This window comes from Mastacembelus armatus, chromosome 6 (assembly GCF_900324485.2).
Source record: "Mastacembelus armatus chromosome 6, fMasArm1.2, whole genome shotgun sequence".
In the NCBI taxonomy this organism is placed as follows: Eukaryota; Metazoa; Chordata; class Actinopteri; order Synbranchiformes; family Mastacembelidae; genus Mastacembelus; species Mastacembelus armatus.
Window position 1 is genome coordinate 2,984,476 of NC_046638.1, and position 18,173 is coordinate 3,002,648.

Below are 18,173 nucleotides of genomic sequence, written 5' to 3' on the forward strand. Positions count from 1 at the left end.
GTATTCAACAGGAAATTAAACAACAGAAATGAGATTTATCAGAAAATGTAAAACAAAAGAAAGTAAAATATAAAACACTGAGTAAACTGATTCCTAACAAGGTGCTAATCTGTGACAGACGACATTTGTTGGGACTATTTTCAGCAGCGGATTAATACACATTTGGTGCTGTGGACAATGTTTAGCAGGTTTGTGTCATAATAAACAAAAGTGTGTGTGTGTGTTTATGGAAATGAAGCAACATGTAGTGAAGCTGTGTGGCTCCTTCATGTTTTGGTGTTTTCATGGGATTTGTTGACCCTGTAGACATCAGCAGGAGTTCACTGGGTTTCATAAACAGGAAAACCAACTTCAAATACAAATTCAACTTGTTAGACAAAATGAGAGGAGCCATTTTTGGAGCCCACCACCTGGCTGATGTTGAATTTAAGCCCTTCTCTGTGGAGGAGCTGAAAGTGGTTTGTCTATAACAGAGGTCTCTCTAAGAAGGACCATAGTCAAAATGTTAGAAATGCTGAGGTCATTAGCCCTTTAGAATTTCTTGATGCAACAATAACTGTAAAATTTATAAACCTGCCTGATCTTTTTCTTCTCATTGTCTTCATTGATTGAACTGTGCAACAGAAACATGATGGTCTAATCCTTCCACGTTTTCCCTGCAATACAATAATTCTGCTGAAGACATATCACATTAAGACGACCTGAGTCTAAAAACATATGAGAAACTTTTAAAATTCACCAAATGTATTTTGTGTGTATTTGCCTCTGCAGGACCTTAAAACCCCAAACTCCCAGAAACAATATTGAAGAAAGAAAACAGTCACATTACACCAGTTTTTTTTTTTTTTTTTTATATCATGAGTCCTTTAATCAAGTCCCGAAACAAAATAGACTTATTGTGCAGTGAAGAAATAGAGTAAATAAATATAGTTTCTCAGAGATACACGTTTTGGTTGATGCTGGGGAGTTTATTTTCAGGACCTTACACCTGAAAAGGGCAGAATACAAGCAGACTGCAATGCTGGACAAACAATCGAAGGGTCTGACTGGATAAAAACAACAGTGGGAAAAGGAAAAACATTGCAGCTACAAGAAGAGAACGGAAAAAAAATAATCACTTCTTCACACAAAGCAAATGGCCCCCAAAAGCATCAGCCGGGCTTCTGGGATGGGCGTCAGTAAATTGTACTTCTTTTTAAGATGTATGGCCTCCGGGACTTGGTGGTGTGTGTTGCCTGCCTCTTCAGGATGTAGGGTGATTTTCGTTTCAGCGGAGCGTCACTGTTCTCCTCTAAATATTGTAGAGAGTTGTGGAGTAGCTGTTAGAGGCAGAGAGAGAGACAGGGTGGCGGGTGAGTCTTACAGTGAGGAAAAAATGGCAGGCAAACACATGTTTTGGGGCTGAAAGGCAGCGTAATGGGCAGCTACGTCGCTGTAGATGTGATTAAACGAGTGCTTCTGCTCTGTGCTTCCGTGCATGGCAAAACAGGTGTGCAGTCACTGTTAAGATGTTAAAAAAAAGAGAAAGGCTGTTGTGTAAGGAGCAGAGAGTGAGAGGAAAATGATGGAGGGCAGGGAGGAAGACACATGGAGGAGGGGTGAGGGAAAGGAGATTTAATGAGGTGTGTTTACAGCAAGAGAAGATGGATGGGCTCTGTGTGAAGTGTGTGTTCTGTGGATGAGTCAGCTTGTGTGTGTGTGTGTGTGTGTGTGTGTGTGTAGAGCATGTCTTTACATGTGTGTCAGCCAGGACATGTTGGCTTCACTGACTTTTGTTTTGCTTCTGCTACTTTTTTTTCAGTCTCAGCAAGAGACTCACATGAAGGTTTTAGGATTAGTGAACTGCACAATGAGCTCCACTGTGTTACTTTGCACACATGCAGTATTAGTTGGGCGAAAAAAAGATTTTTTATTAAAACTTTTTTATATTAGAGGTTACACATTTCTAAAGAAAGGTGTTTAATCCAAGATGTAAAAGTTTTTATCTTCAATTTGAGTCAGCATGAGTTTAAACCTCTGAAAGTGCTTTAACTTAGGACACCTGAGCACATACTTATGTGTTCGTATGTGTGTGTGTGTGTGTGTGTGTCTCTCACCCTCTCCTCCCGGCTCTGCAGGGCTCGACAGATGTGTCTCAGGCTGTACAGCTCCTCCAGCAGCTGGAGGCTTCCCTCCATCAGCTCACTGTCCTCCTGCTCCTCACTGCTCCACACCTCCTGCCGCAGGCTGCTCACCATCCTGCACAGGTTGGCCAGAGACGTGCGCCAGTAGGGGGCACTCTGCTTATTCTGTTTCATCTGCACAGAGGGAAGAGAAGAAAGGGATGTGATTAGTTTGAAGAGGATTGGATTTCAAATTGAATGCAGGTGGTAACTGTTTTTTTTTTAAATTCAAAACTTGACAATAAATTAAATCCTGATTGTGTTGAGGTAATTTAATCTAAGTTTTGATTGACGCTGTGAACTGAGGTAAAGTGAAAATTCGAGAGCGAACACGGAGGATAAAAACACATAGTTGTGGTGTTGGTGCCTGATGTGTTGAAGAGGGAGATCTTTTTTATTAAACTGTCATTGAAGCACAAATTAGTCCTGTATTTGGTATCCTCAAAATGTTTTATTTCGATTTCTGTTTCACACTTTCTTCCAGGTCTGAATCTCACATGACATCGATGTTGAATCTCATGTTTTTTATTTCAATAACCGAATAGGAGAAGTAGATGCTGCCTACCTAATGAGCCAATTACTGACTGAAGACAAAATTTGGGCTTTTGAATCAGTTTCACTGTGTTGCAGCCATACAGGATGTGGCACTTCCACTAAAATGGACTGAGATGCTGCTTTTAAGGTTTTCACCTAATATTCTGCATTTTGCATATCAGTTAAGCTGTACACTGTGCCTTTTTTAACCAGGCACCTACAATGATATTTCAGTGACATCTAACCTCATCTCGCTGCAGCTAGACCTGTGTTATAATCTAGTTTGAATGCGATGAGCCGGTGAAGGGCCCCGGGGGCCCCTCATTGTGCGTGGGCCAGAAATCTCACACATATTGCAGCAAAGGCCTGTGGGTGTCACACAATGAATGGGAGCTTCAGAGAATTGTTGTTTCTAAGTTATTATAAATGGACACAAGCCCTCCAAGACTCACTTTGCTCACATATGAGCAGCAAAGAAATGCGTCTCCTCTGAGGTTGTAAAGACAAGAGCCAGGTTCCTTTTGTTTGCCAGGTGGGAGGCACAATAAAAGCTGCTGAGGTGTCCAAAGAACAACCACAGCACTGACCAAACATAAGCAGTTATTGACATTTCAAAATCATTCATGCATCAAAGATTTCAGTGTTTTTCATGTAGCTTTAAATGAACTAAGTGAGTGGGGCCAGGTTTAACTGTACAAACTGGTCATAGAAAGGGCTGTTGTTTATGTAGCTTCTTCAGGATCTTCTTTCCTACAGCTACTCAATAACTTTGACCTGTGGCCGGAAGAGATAATGTCTGATGTCTAACAATCCTGTGTTGTTATCAAATCAGCTCAGTCTCGTTGACATTTAATATTCTGTCAGTGACTGAACCTGACTGAACAATAAGCCAAATAAAAACTCAGCCTTATTTTTCATTGTATGTTCTGCACTATTTCCTTTACATTTACAGAAATTAACCTCAGTGTCATTTCAACAGGCAAATTAAAATGATTGAAAAACACAATCCACAACCAGCAACTAAGGCCAGAGTGTGAGGGTCAGAACCAGACTGGTCAGACTAACAGATGGACCCTGGCTGTAGAATAATGATGTTCAATAGAGAATTAAAAACCAGAGGGGAAATCAATTTCCTCCATCTAAAAAAGTGGACAAGCAAGCCAATCACTTTAGTTGTTGCCTAGAAGCGATCGTGTCTATTGTTAAGAGAGAACTTTCTACAATACTGCACTTTCAAGCTTTTCATGACTATCAGTCATCCGACAAGTTATTATTACAATCATCACCCCTGAGCAACCTCAGAGCATCAGCAGCAGTGAATCACATGGCTGATTTGTCACAGTCACTTCTCTGTACGAGTGCCATGGTTATTTATCAGAGAGAGAGAGGTGGAAGATGTGTCATTATGATGCTGTCTGGTCCATTTGAATCCTATTAGACTCAGCCATCCATCTCCTTGTGCCGCTAGTCCCACGATCCCCGACTTTACCCCTCAGCTGTGCTGCACAACGCTGAATAAATGTGATAAAAATCTTAACATTACAACCAAATAACTCTCTTCAGCTTCAGGCTGGTATTTTCTTTGCATCTCAAAGGACATGCCCGCAATTGCAGCAGCCAGAGTGAGTTGATTATGTTGTTTTCTCTCTGTGCAGTTGAACTGAATAAAAAACACTTTAATTTTGCATCAAAACAAGGTCAACCCAAAAGTTAAGACACAAAAGATGATGCAATAATTCTCTCTCTCTGGCTGCAGCATGCATCCAGGGCAGCCTGTGTGTGTCGGTCAGGTGGAGGGATATGAAGGGTCAGTATCTGACTGGACGGACTGAAGCTTTTTGGACACCCAGTGTCTGATGTCACAGGTGCAAAAGGCGAAGACCCCAAACCTTAGAAGTGAAGAGACTGCTGAGTAGCTCCTCCTCTAGAGCTTGCTGCTCCTGGTCGACGTCTGTCGGAGCAGAAACAACAACAACATATCAAATAAATCTGATCACAAGCTGAATCTTCTTTTGAGTGAATTTTACAGAAGAAATTTATAGTTTGATATGTTTTTTCAATTTGTCTTTTAGGCATTTAGGCTGTTTCTTTCTCTCTGAGCTGAAGCTAAAAGGGGTTTGAACATTTCCAATTAAGTGTAATAAGGAGACGAGCAAAGTCGAGCCAAAACTCTGCCCTGGATTCTTGTTTATTGGCAGGCACCTGCAAGTGTCCAACAGGTTGCACTGCACTGACTTACAAAACACCCAGGAGGAGCTGGGAGTGAAGGAAAACACAAATTAACCAGTAGAACTTTGCTAATTTAACATCCATTGGTTTGTAAAAATGCTACTTTGTCCATATAAACAGAAGAATAAATAAATAAACATCAATTTTCTTTATTTGGACAAAAACAATACAAAGTAGATGTGTTTTGGGTTATGGTTAGGGTTACTGCTTTTTTTGTCAACACCATGCACGCGTGTTAATAAATAATTTTGGTCAGGGTTCGGGAAAACCCAAACTCAGGAAGCCATAATGTGAAAACATATTTTAAAAACAGAATATTCTAGATATCTTTTTAAAATAACATCAACAAAATGCTGTACCTGTTGCACACAGTACATGCTGTTAGTGGATAATGGCCAAACATTTCCCAGTTTAGAGTTGAGCATGTGTGTCACTGCTTTTTTCCTGTTTTGTTGATCAGATATGAATCAAAAAAGATGTAGCACCTGCTGAAAGAGTGACGGTGGGTGCTTACCTGTAGAAAGTCCGCCACAAGTGAAACAGAGGAGAAGCATACACGCCAACTGTGCCTGCATCTTGGTGACAGTACAAACAAAAACAAAAAACAGGATCCCACAGAAGAATGCACCTGAGGAAGAATCTAGTCCATAAGGTTAAGGGTCAGACACAAACAGCTGAAGAGGCTGGAGAGTGAATGTGCAGTGATGCTTCTTAGTCGTTTTCTCTCCCAGCTCCAAGCAATGCTTCCTTTTCCTTGCAGTTTTCTGCTTGGATGTGAAGTACAGTGGGCTCCATTCTCCAAGTATATAACAGCCCATGTGATGTCAGAGGATCTGTCCCCCCCTCCACCCCCACCCACCAACACAGCCCTCTCCATCCATTTCCACCCATCGCTCTCTTCTCCCCTCCTGTCACCGTGTCATCGTTTCATCAGACGTCACTTTGGCATCACGAGGCGAAAGGGTTTTGCGTCAAGGTTTGCAAGATTTGGTTGTTTCATAGCGTGTTTTCACACAGTCTAAGGTTTTGTTGTGCAGCAGTGATGTAGGAGGGTGGGAGTACACACGACACCCTTTTTAAATCAGTTACAAGAAGCTGTGCTCCATCACTTCTTTTTTTGTTTTTTTTTTGGCAAATTACCTGTATGACTCTGCAAATCAACAGGTGACTTCCTGGAGTTAAAATATGTGTATTTAATAAATTCTCACCACAAGCTCTCTCTACTGGCTGTTCTCTTGATAACACATGATCATCAGCAGGAGAATTTAAACAATTGTAGATGCTCAAATTGACACTTTAAATCTCATCACCAAATCTTTACGTAGCTAAAAGCTTTTGAGTATATACATCATCAATTTTCCCTCAATATTCTTTTTATCTGCTCAGGACTGTTACAGTCTGTATATGCATCATTTAAAGACGCAGATCTGCTCTTTTTTGTTCTTAACACAGATACTATTTCAGGAACAAAGGGGCAAAAATGTGACACATATCACCAGTCAATAAAAGTAAAGCAAGACATGTCCACCAATTCAATTCTGACATACAGGAGGTAAAACTGAGGTTTTGTGTTGTTTTGTTACACAGATACCAAAATACAACAAGACTGAATTAGTTTCATATCTTAGTGTGGTGTTCCACAAGGATGTGTTTTAGATTCTCTCCTATTTCTTGTTAATAAGAATAAATAGATCTCTAATGAATTTTTACAGATAAACTAGGCATTGATAAAAATCAATTGTGTAAATGCTAGTCATTTCCTCACTTCACTATTTATGAAATTATTGCTTTAGTCTTTGTAGAGCCATACATATTATCATCATAATATCATATATTATATCATATTATATCATATAACTATTTTAACTATAAACACATCTAATTGTTGTTCATTACCAAACAAAATAATCAGACATCCTAACTCAGGATGCCTGGAACTGTAATAATATAAGAAGGTGGGAAACACTGTGTGTTCAACGCATAAAATCTGTTTTGATTTTAGGCCACAAAGAAAGTACAGTTCTGTCAGACTCTAAACCATCTCCGCATTGAATAATCTTCTTGGGCTTAGTGACTTGTCGTCTACTGATCCTTGTTCATCTGCTTCTCCTGTCGGGGAGTTTCTCAGGTTGTTCTTGTAGGTGAAAGGGGGCAGAGTTTCACCACTAACTGTCAGCAGAGTCTGGCAAACACCTCCTCTGTTTTTCGAATGGGGCGGACAGAGTTGCAGACGGGACACCCTCAACTTTTCTGAAACACTCCACAAACTGTCCGACGTGCCGCCATGCGGGGACTGTAACGCATTTTGGATTGTTGCTCTGTGTCCCTGCTGTCCTGAGTCATGGCTCCGTTTGGAAAAAACTTCCTGAAAGCTCGACTGAAAAACAGGTAATTTGATCAGTGAGGTTTCTTAACGGGAGATCTGTTGTGTGTGTGTGTGTGTCTGTGTGTGTGTCTCCATTGTCAGCTATTGAGGAGGGAGACTTACGCACAGCGCAGTGCGCATCGGATGTGTGGTTGAACTGCGCAAGGGGAAAAAAGTGTGTTGATTTGTTAATACAGTTTTGTGTTGGCATCCTCTTAAACACTAATATTAGAGATACTGCAGCTCTCCAACATGGGCACGTTAGACCATAAGAACATGCCTTTAAATGTCTCACTGTTACCGCAGGTACCACGAGGACGCACTATAACAATCAATAACCTACAGGAACATTAGCGATAAACAGAGGCAGGCTTTTATGTGAGGTGGACCTGGAATGAAAAAGGGGGGATGTAACCTCTGGCAGATACTTGGATCCAGATCATACAGTATATTATACCATGAATGTTGACACATTTAACTCAATTAATCAAAGACTTTCAAAGCAGTATCTTAGTTGTGTTCTTCTATTTCTGAAAGTTTTGAGTAAATTACACATCCTTTCGTAGTGGGGCTCTCACCTCTACCAAAATACAAGCTGTGACTGTCTCCTGCTCTGTAATTACTACAGTTTTAATACCTTTTTCATCAGGGACTTCAGAGTCAAAGAACAGTCTTACTTCAGCTTGAAAGAGATCCTGCCATCAACACTTGTATAATATTGCTTCAGCAATTTGTGGACTGGGCCTTTTGAAATGCTCCTGGCTGCAGCTGCATGAGATCAAGCCCTAGCTTTCAGACAATAGAAGAAAATTAAATTTACCAAGATTTATCCTCTGTTAGCTCTGTTGAGCTTGCTGACAACAGATTTGTGCTGTGCAGGGTTGATAAACAGTTTCTGCGTCACGATATAATCCCTTGCGGGATGTGGACAAGATTCATGTTGCCAAGACCAGGATCAGGAAGGTTTTAAGTGGGAGTAAAGACGTATTTTGATTAGCTTTATGCTCTCATTTAGCACCACACTCAGCAAAAAGTGGTTTGGCAGAGTTCAGATATAAATAAATAAGCATGAAAAGGCATTGACAGTGGCACCAGCAGCAGAAAGGATGTATTTTCACATCAAATAAAGCTGAGATGAATTAACTTTGATAACTTCAAACAGCCTAAATGAGGTTGTCTCCAGTGGATATCTTATTTTTTTCATGTTGTGTAGCAATTACTGCAGTGGCACCTATAATTACCTCAAGTGTGTAGATCTGCAGATATGTCAAACTCATGATTTCAGAGTGGCTCTTACTCATGCTGAGGCATTGAGCTGCATGTTTGCCAAAAAACGACAAGATGAAGGCGATTTGAAGTTGCAGTCGGTTGAAACACCGAAACTTTCCCAAACTTTAATAAAACAACTTCAATGTGGTGATGATTACAGCTGACAGCACTTTACCATCAAATAGTCATAACGTGTCATCAGTCCTGTGCGTCAAACTGCCGTCTTATAGTTAAACACGTACAGGCCTAAAAGCATTTCAAATGAAATGGTTGCCACCAACTGACATATGTGACCAAACAACGATTTGACCTCTTCCACTTAATCTTGCTCTAGCCACAATTGCAGCATGACAGCATTGTGCACAGGACCAATTAGCTGCCCAAACTGTTTTGTTAACATTAGCAGGCCAAACAATAAAACAAGATAGCATTGTGTTTAAAGAGATCAAGTCGTTTATTTCCACTGAGCAGGAGCTTATTTGGTGAGTCACAGATCTGCTGGGGGGAAGAAAAATAAAGAGGGGTGGGTGGTTTCACAGAGGAAGGGAAGGGAAGGGATGTGTTGTGTCTCTGCTCACAGATGCCTATCGGAGCGGGAGTCTTCCCATAGATCAACATATCCAGACAGAAAAGTGATGTTATTTCCTCACCAATCCATCATCTTCTTTCAGATAAGAGCGAGAGGAAGCAGCTCCTGTCCAGCAACAGCTAGTTTCTCCCTGCATGGTGCTGTGTCTGAACACAGAGCTTCTTTAATTCATTCAGGAAGCTTTAGTTTATGATGTGTATCTAGTCAGGGATGGTTTTCGAAGGACTTAATTCTTCAGTAGAATATAGTTTGCAGGACTATGGGTTATTCACACAGACACTAAGATGATGCTGCAAAACGTCTCGATGTCAGTTTGTTGGATGAAACATATTGTTTCCATACAACTACTGAATGGATTGTTGTGACATTTAGTAGATATTCATGGTGGCCAAAGGTTGAACCCTAATGATCACCTGACATTTCCTCTAGCGCTGACATGAGGTTGGCATTTGTGAAATAGCAATATCTCCGCAGCTTTTGGATGGGATGTCATAGAATGAATGTCGTCTATAAACTGTGACACCTTCAGGGATTTCTTCGTTTTTCAGACAGCACCTTCAAAACTGCAAACCTAATTATTTTTCTCACCAGCAACTCGTAAATATGTCAACAAATTTTACTTCACTTATTAGCAAACCTATAATTTTATTACCTTCACCAGTCTAATAAGAACACAATAGAAATTCCATTCCATAGACAGAAAATCAGAACCTGTTGACAGGAGTGGCTACGGGTTTTATTTGTTGTTAAGTTATCACAGCTTTGTTCTCGTTGGAAATACTTGCATCAACTTATCATATCGCTATTGATCTGAGAAAACACGCTGAGACACTGGAGAACGTATTTCATTTGTTATGACTTGCTCAAACCGCCAGCATGCGGTTCTCTGTGATAACTTGTAGCTTGCAAATTTATGACACAGGGAATTGTAATGTCTGCAAGTTTGTCATTATGAGTAAGAAAGAAGCCCATGTCACTGCGGTGGAGCTGTAACATCCATGCAGAAACTTGTACTTGAATTAATATAAGTGAAATGTGGTTTCCTCCCACACTTCAGATTCTCATTGGGTAGCTGAGTTTTTTAAGTTCAAACCGAGGTCAAGCAGAGCTGCTCAGGTTTCTCGGGTTCACTCAGGTGTTGAGGGGCAGCCCGTCCTGTGTTATCCACTACGCAGTATCAGTCCTCACTGTGGCGGGACGTGTATTTTTAAGTATTTCTGTATATACATCATCCAATTTCATCGGCACATTTCAAGTTCATCACCACATCAACGTCAAGCTTGGCATTTATTGCCCGAAGGTGTGTGGGCACCCTCATTTGCTGCAACAAACTGCAGGTTGATCCCAAGCTATGAATATCAATAGCACCCAACGTGACGGTCCGTATGAATGTATTAGCTGCAATGCAATCAGCCCAATGGTGCATGCTGTGTTTGTGTAAGTTCAGGCAGGGATCTGATGTAGAGTTAGAGGTTTTAGCGTTTGGATCCCAGCAGTCTCATGAAAATGTTCTTCCTCAGAAAATATCCCCCCCTGTACTGTGTGTTGTGATGTTGCAAGAATACGGTTTTGTAGACTTAATGAATTTGACCTTCGGGCTGTTTGACAGCAGCTCAGAGGGAAAAATCTCTAATGAAAGAGTTTTACACCCAGGTGGCAGTTATGTGAATCACTGTTCTGCTAAGATGTGTTAAGGCTTAGAGAAAAGTATGCTGCGGGTTATATTTTCATTATTATCCTCCTGAAGGTACAACTAGACTCAAATTTAGATTTTTCATAAAACTCCAAAGCTTCAAGCTCTTCGTGTTTTTCTGCACCGTACTATAAAAACAGGGCTCCTTAGGAGGTTGACTTAAACAGTAATAAAACTCAAGGCAGCATGTTGAAAAGAAGCAGCCAGTTCAAAGAGAAAGAGTCAGATAATAAACCCTCCCATTTTGAGGCTAATCGTTAAAAATTGGTCGTAACTGGTAATTAACTGAATTAAATCTTGGTAAACATGTTGACCAAACAATATGATGAGAGTGATGCCAGCAAAGTGCAGCCTCTGAGAAATGTTTACATCTTTCAATATGAGACAAGCTTCTTTTTAAACACTGCCAGCCTTTAAAACAATATTTGGTTAATGTTCCCACTCATCGAATGGTCAACACGTTCTGCACATTAGACTGAAGTTGAAAACATTTTCCCTCCCTCTGTCCAGTGGCAGGATGTTGTCTGAGTGTTGGTGATTGTGGCCCAGGACAAATACAGGTGTTTCCCTGGTTTGCTGTGGCTTTTTCCTGCAGAGCTGAAGGCTTGGGTCACCCTCTCTGAAATACCCAATTGTCTGGAGAGAAAGATATGACCCTAGGCATGTGTATACAGACATGTTTGTACTTTACAGTGTACGTATGTTTAGTAGAGTTATGCTGTACTGAGCATGCTCATATCATATATCCTCTTTTATTTTTTCAACCAACCGTTGCAGTACAACAATGTAGAGTGGTAGAAAAGGTTTTCCTCTGTGTGCACGGTAAAACCAACCTTTCAGTGTTGCATAGAAGTCAAGGTGATGCTAAATATAATAGCTTAACTATCTAATCGAGGAGTTTAGTTTTAATGTATTAGAAGACCATTTCTGTAAGTACATTTTATTCTCCAGCTCACAGTAACCCAGAAACCAAATACCAGAGAAAGACAGTCAAAGGCTGAAGTTGAATTTCAGATGCCATGTCAAAAAAAATTGCACTAATTTGTACAAATATGTGTTTCACAGCTGTTGCATCAGGTTGCAGCATATTGTGCAGGTGTGGCCTTTACTATTTTGAAGAGGTGACTTCAAAACCATGTGTGGGAGAGGATTGCTCGCCTGGGGGGCAGTAGTGTGTGGGGTTTCCTCCGTAAGGTGGCAGCTCGAACCTCTGAGGTCACGGGTGCCACTGTCATTGACTATGAATACCGTGCTGGAAGTGTTTGGCTTGCACATAGCTTTGGTATTTGCTTTGCCCCGCTCATCTTTAAGTGTCTCCATAACCATTAACCGGCGTTTTGCATTGCTGCACACGTATCACATTCCTGAAAGCTCTATCACCAGCAGTTTACACAATGCTCCAGTTGTGTGTTTTCATGCCGTGTGGGAACCAAGACACAGTGGTATCAGTCTGTAAAATCAGCAAACTGTGAGATATAGCAGCATTTAAGTTCTCCCCTTTGAATAATACTTAATATCTCACTTACTTGTGCTGGCGTGCCAGCGGGTAGTATCTGTATCATCTTCAGAGGATGTGTATTTTTGTCCATCCTCCCTCCTGACAGTCAGTGGTTAATGTGCTCTGCAGTCGACCAAGGTTATCTCCGCAGATAAAGGCACAACAGCTACAAGATGAAGGTTCACATCCAGGAGCCATTACTGCGCACCAACATCTAACACTTGATAGCCAGGCTGAACCACTATATATGATTCTAATCACTAAGTTGTACATAAATATACTGTAGATAAACCTGTTGTGTACTAATCTTTGAATGTAGCTGTCTATTTTGTTTGCACTGAAATAAAAACTGAAAAAAAAGAAAACAGGCTCAGAGGAAAAAAATCCTTAAAAAAATGTTTGTGTTAAACGTCATTTTGGCCTTGTGGTTTCTGCTCATTTATGATAACGAAGAAATCTCTCGCTGAGCGATAACTGTATGAAACCAGTCTGTGGACATCATGGCAATAACCAGGTTAGCAGGCACATTATTCTGATTTAGTACTTTCACCAGTTCAATGAAATATTGACCAACAGTGTCAGAGTGTTTGCTGATATTACATGGATCAATGTTTTGCTGGTTTCTTTCAGATTAAATTGCCTGTTATTGCAGAAGCATTGCATCTTATGTTTTGCTTTCGGTGTTGGCTTAAAAACAGAGACAAACAGTCGGATACAGCACAGCAGAGTTAATCTAATTAATCAGCAGAAATGCAGAATATTCCTCACGTTATCTCTCACCCAAATAAGAACATGATTTGTCATTCTTGATCTTGAAATCAAATTGAAATGTCTGCCAGTCTTATCTACTCATTTGATTACTTGTTCGTGTTGTGGATGTCTGTACTGCCCATGCCAGTCATTTAATGACTGGATATTAAGTCCTGCATATTACCGGTGGTCCATTAAGCATGTAAAAAATGGATATCGTCAGCCCATCAGAGGTCAATTTTCGAACAGTTTTTATGGTCCAGATAAAAAGGTAATGAGGGCCTCGGGGTTAAATAGCTCAGAACTAAACCATTGAGTGATGATGAGTAATAGTAATAGAACCAAAACCAGGGAGCACAAAATAAGTTTTCTAGTCATTGGCCTAATGGAAAACCATCAATGTAGGATGTATTTAAGAAAACACTACTACTTAGAATAAGGAAAGGATTCCATGCAGCTCTGTACATTCTGCTATAGGAGAAATTCTGTGCATCAGAACAGAACTTTTATGAATATTGTTAAAAAAATCCAACCACTGAGCAGATACTTCGAGTTCTGGGCTGTACTTAGGCACAGTGTTGGCCTGACCTGAATTTTACAATAACAACAGTAATATCTGGATGTTTAGTAGGCCTAATGTTTATTATGTTCTTCATTGTAGTTTTAATTAACTTATTGCTCATTGTTCCACAGTTGGCACCAAACAGCTATAGTTTTATGGGGCTAGGTGGAAAATCGAAGTTACCAAAAGTTAATTAATCAATCAGTTCGATTTCAATTATCCCTGAAGTCAGTTTCTGTTAGTATCTTGTGATAGGCAATAAGACCTACATCTGTACCTGTGACTCTATCCTCTGGGAACCACAGTTCTAAGCTTTGTTTTTCTGTCTTTCCTCAGGACAAAAGATGTTGAGCCTGTGGCAGGAAAAGAGATTCAGGTTACTGTCTGCACCGAGGAGAAGGTTGTCTGTGGAGTAACAAAGCACACAACATGTGCAGATATGATTCAGGCTTTACTGGAAGATCACAAGTCAATCCCAGAGAGCAAGCGACTCCTGCATGGGGAACCCAAAGACTTCTGTCTCGTCGAGCGCTGGAAGGGTTTTGAAAGAGCTTTGCCTCCTCTCACCAGAATCCTGAGGCTCTGGTATGCTTGGGGTGACCAGAGACCCTTTATCCAGTTTATTCTTGTCAAAACCAGTGACTTTGTACCTCAACCTGCCAAGAAGGCTGTAAAGTCCAGGGGGGCCAAGCCAAAGCGATGGGAACACAGTTCCTCCCAGCATCCTCAGTCTCTGCCAGCAGAGAAGCAAAAGCGCATGGTAAAGAAAGCTTTCCGCAAGCTGGAAAAGCTTCACAGGGAGAGAAAGAGCTCCCCAGGTGCTGAGGAGATCGACCAGATGGTGAAGCTTATTCTCAACCAGGACCACACCATCCGGGAGCAGATCCAGCGAATGCGGGAACTGGATTTGGAGATTGAGCGGTTTGAGCTTCAAGTGCAGAGAGGAGCCGAGCCCGAGAGTTCACTGGCTGAGCCCTGCAGTCAGAGCGGCGAGGCGCCCAGCGACGAACAGCTGCAGGAGTTTCTACACACCAGTGATGGGGTCACACACCTGGAGCTGCAGGTTCAGCTGCACCAGAACCTCATTCTCCAACTGTCTCGAGACATTGACGCTGAGCTGAGGAGGACTAACGTCCCTGTAAACCAGGATGAGGACAGTGAACAGGAAGGAGCAGCGGCTGCTTCCTGGGTTCCCTCTGAGACAGAAGAATCTTTCTACACCGTCGAACTTGTGAGGCTGCAAGATGAACTAAAAAACAGCCTTATTGCCGCCGTGTCCCTTCACAACCAAGCTTCAGATATAGACAAGCAGCTGAAGCACCGTGACACCACATTGGTCTCCATGGACCAGGAGTGTTGGCAGCTGGCTGCACAGCTGAGCTCGCTGCAAATTGTGGCTGATGGCACAGAGGAGGAGTCGAGCCCTGTCCCCCTGGAAGGTGAGACTCAGTGCAGCGTCTCACAGACAGTAAACCTCAAACACAGCCTGTCCCCTCTAGATGTTACAGACACGGACTCAGACACTGGGATTAGCTCCACACACAGTCAGGACTCGCTGTCACCATGTCTCGACTTCCCTCCCCCACTGGACACAGATGTTTGAAGAACCCAGATGACCCTGCAAGTTTGATGTTCTTCATGTACCAGCTCCAGTTTGTCCCTTTGTTATTGTCAACTTTTTCACCCGTTTAAGTAAAAACTCCAAACACTGGTTTTAATCTGTATGGCTTGGCATCCGGTTGCCTTGGGCTCTAGTAACTAAGTATTTCCTTACTGAAAAACATGTAAGCTGGAAGTGAAATATCTCCTGTCTTGATTTAAATGATGTGAACCAAAAATAGCATCTTATAATTACTTGCATTTATCCACAGTAATATCCCGTTCTGTTAAATCTTAATACAACCTGTTTATTTTTGGTGTATTTTATCTGTTGTGTTGATTAAAAGCATCGAGGTGTGATGCTGTTAAATGCATGTAACGTTGCTGAAATGATGATAATGTACTGAAGGAACAAACTGGAGCTATGTAGAGCATGTACCAGCTATAGTCTGTCACTGGTCATAGACTTACATGGTCACGTTTGCTCCCAACATGCAGATTGTTTCCTGTAGAAAAGATGTTTAGTGTCTGACAGGCTTAGTTACCGAAAGAGCTTTTCGTTTCTGTCACAGGCTCATTGTATTAGTGATAGTGAATGTATGTTTATTGCTCTTCTTAAAGTTCTCGTGCTATTCATGAAACCGCACTTCTTTGTACACATCTGAGTCTATTAACGGTGTTTTATATTAAAACAAGTAGCTGAACTGTAGAATGTCAAAGTTTATCCTACCGTTGGTCTTGACTGCTTTGTAAATACTGTAACTACTGTAAATGATTGTTCTTAGGACACGTGAACAACTTTGATAAAGCAACTGAGATAAAAACTATTTATCATGTAACTGTATTTTATTTACAAACAAGATTTTGTTTTGAGTATTTCACAATCAGCCACCAGTCTGAGTTGACACATCAAATCTGGGGTCAGAATGAAAGCACTGTGTAAATCACACTGAAAACAAAAGCTATGATAAAGTAAACTTTACATTTTAACCTTCATAATAAACACTAAACCTGTAAATCTCACACACACACTGTTTTCTGAGATCGATGATTTCATTGTTCCTTTTTTTTTTTTTTCCTGTTCTGTTGGGTGTTAATACTAAAACCACAGGTGAAACAAAGCTCAAAGAATTGAATTTTATAGATTCCTTGAAGCTTTGAGTCACCACAGAGAAACAGCTACTGGACGTCAGAGCCTCCTTCCAGTCACTGCACCATATAATCAGACAAGCTGCTCGCCAGACAAGCACAAACAGCAGCGAGCACTCTCCCTTGTCAAGGTTCTGCTGACAGACTAACACTTTGTGCTCAGGCTCGCTGCTGGAAAAGCAGAGGATATCTATTTCACACGCTAATTGCTAACCCCCTCCCCCTTCGCCACTTCAAGCCTCCACCAAGCATGAAAGGACAAGAGACCTTACGATGTGAACAATATTGAGCCTCACACCGTTTGATGGAACAGGGGTTTATTACGGTACTTGAGGCTTGTTGGGTCCCAGCAATAGACATGCACCGAGCTGGAACACGAGGACGTTTCATGGAATTTATATTCTCATGCAAATCAGATCTGTCTTGTTGGGGTGGGGGGGGGGGAATGTTGATTAAATGAGTCTGTTCTCCCAGAAGCCCGGTGGATGCAGAAGGTTCTGTCACTTAGATGTAAAGTCAAACATTCTCTCTTGAAACTCAAAAGTTTTCCTGGACTCAAGGACCAAGATTTTAAAGATAGATTCCACTAGTCCAACAGCAGTACACAACACTTGAGACTGAAATGATCTTATGTATGTGATGTGTAAAAGACTTGGAGAACATCAGTGAGTGCTTTAAACTACTAATATTTCTGACTTGTAGTCTTGGACTTTTACTGCATGTACAACCTGTCAGACTCTGTGTTTGAAGACTGAACAACATGTCTAATAGAGTGTGAGTGTTTCCACCAAATTCTGTACTTGACAGGTCGTAGGAAACATCACAGGGAGACGTTATAAAGCTGAGACAACACTGTGTTCACTTCTTTGGGTTTTTTTGGACAGACATGTTGAGGCACCTGCTGTTCTCAAATGGCAGTAAATAATGAAATGAATGGATTTTGCCTCTGGTTTCTCAAAAGCACAGACCTCCCTGTACTTTTTCTCTAACTAGTGGATGTTAATGTATCTGAGGCACCAAAAGCAGTTCAACAAAGAACAGGGTATAAATTTCCAAGTCCTGGCAGACTGTAAAGACCTTGGAAAACACATACTGGAACTAAGAACAATACAACTCTCCACTATTCAGTGGTAGAGTCTTGGGAATCAATTGGCCCTTAAATAAATAAAAAAAAAACATTTAGAAAATCACGCACCATCCCTGTAATAGACGTTATAGCACCTGTGTGTGACTTCACTACCTATTTCAGGGGGGCTGCAGGCTCAGGTAACATTTACCTCTGCTCTCTGCTGCAGATAAGCAATTCAAAGACTTGCCAGCTTGCACATGTGTGTGCCAACAACAATAATTACATGCACCAAAATGACAATTAGGCTGCCTGCAAACCTGTCGTTGCTCAGCCCTCCCAGTTACAATGACAGTTTGAGTAAACCATCATTTATTATCAGCCGTGATTCCAGTGCTAACGATGAAAAGCTGAAATGCAAGAAAACAGCACATGGTATGGGGAACACATCTTGCTAGTCTTAGAGAGCTGTTACCATCTCAACCTTTTCTGCAGCTTTATCTTTCTGTGCAGACCTTGAAGGGAAGCAGTGAGCTGCAGTCAGGAAGATTTGATTTGAAGGCTGCCGTATGTAAAGGCTGTTCTGTTTATAGTGTGTTTGATGTGGCTGAGCAATTTTCCACAATTAACAAATTTTAAAACACAGTTAGTCTCAGCGTGTCGGACAATTATGGGAATTTTCATCAGCTTGTCAGCACTGAAAAAAAA

General features: G+C 41.2%; 2 protein-coding genes across 2 annotated transcripts; one reads left to right on the forward strand and one right to left on the reverse strand.

The window, feature by feature from the left end:
• Nucleotides 1–1,175: 1,175 nt before the first annotated feature.
• nts (neurotensin) lies at nt 1,176–5,500 on the reverse strand. Its single transcript, XM_026312101.1, has 4 exons — nt 5,440–5,500; nt 4,586–4,647; nt 2,097–2,297; nt 1,176–1,319 (listed from the first exon to the last, which is right to left on the reverse strand). The coding sequence occupies exons 1-4, from the start codon at nt 5,498–5,500 to the stop codon at nt 1,176–1,178; spliced, it is 468 nt and encodes a 155-aa protein (XP_026167886.1).
• A 1,644-nt stretch (nt 5,501–7,144) lies between these two features.
• rassf9 (Ras association domain family member 9) lies at nt 7,145–16,077 on the forward strand. The gene is made up of 2 exons (XM_026310445.1): nt 7,145–7,313; nt 13,988–16,077. Exons 1-2 carry the CDS (start codon nt 7,267–7,269, stop codon nt 15,252–15,254), a joined length of 1,314 nt encoding a protein of 437 aa, XP_026166230.1. The 5' UTR covers nt 7,145–7,266; the 3' UTR covers nt 15,255–16,077.
• The last annotated feature ends 2,096 nt before the right edge of the window (nt 16,078–18,173 follow it).

Bases quoted from the DNA above. Each gene is read 5' to 3' on its own strand.
- rassf9 (XM_026310445.1), top strand. From the start codon at position 7,267: ATGGCTCCGTTTGGAAAAAACTTCCTGAAAGCTCGACTGAAAAACAG. The intron at 7,314-13,987 runs GTAATTTGATCA...GTCTTTCCTCAG, and splicing joins AAAGCTCGACTGAAAAACAG to GACAAAAGATGTTGAGCCTG.
- nts (XM_026312101.1), bottom strand. From the start codon at position 5,500: ATGCAGGCACAGTTGGCGTGTATGCTTCTCCTCTGTTTCACTTGTGGC. The intron at 4,648-5,439 runs GTAAGCACCCAC...CTGCTCCGACAG, and splicing joins TTGTGGCGGACTTTCTACAG to ACGTCGACCAGGAGCAGCAA. The intron at 1,320-2,096 runs GTGAGAGACACA...TGCCTCTAACAG, and splicing joins TGCAGAGCCGGGAGGAGAGG to CTACTCCACAACTCTCTACA.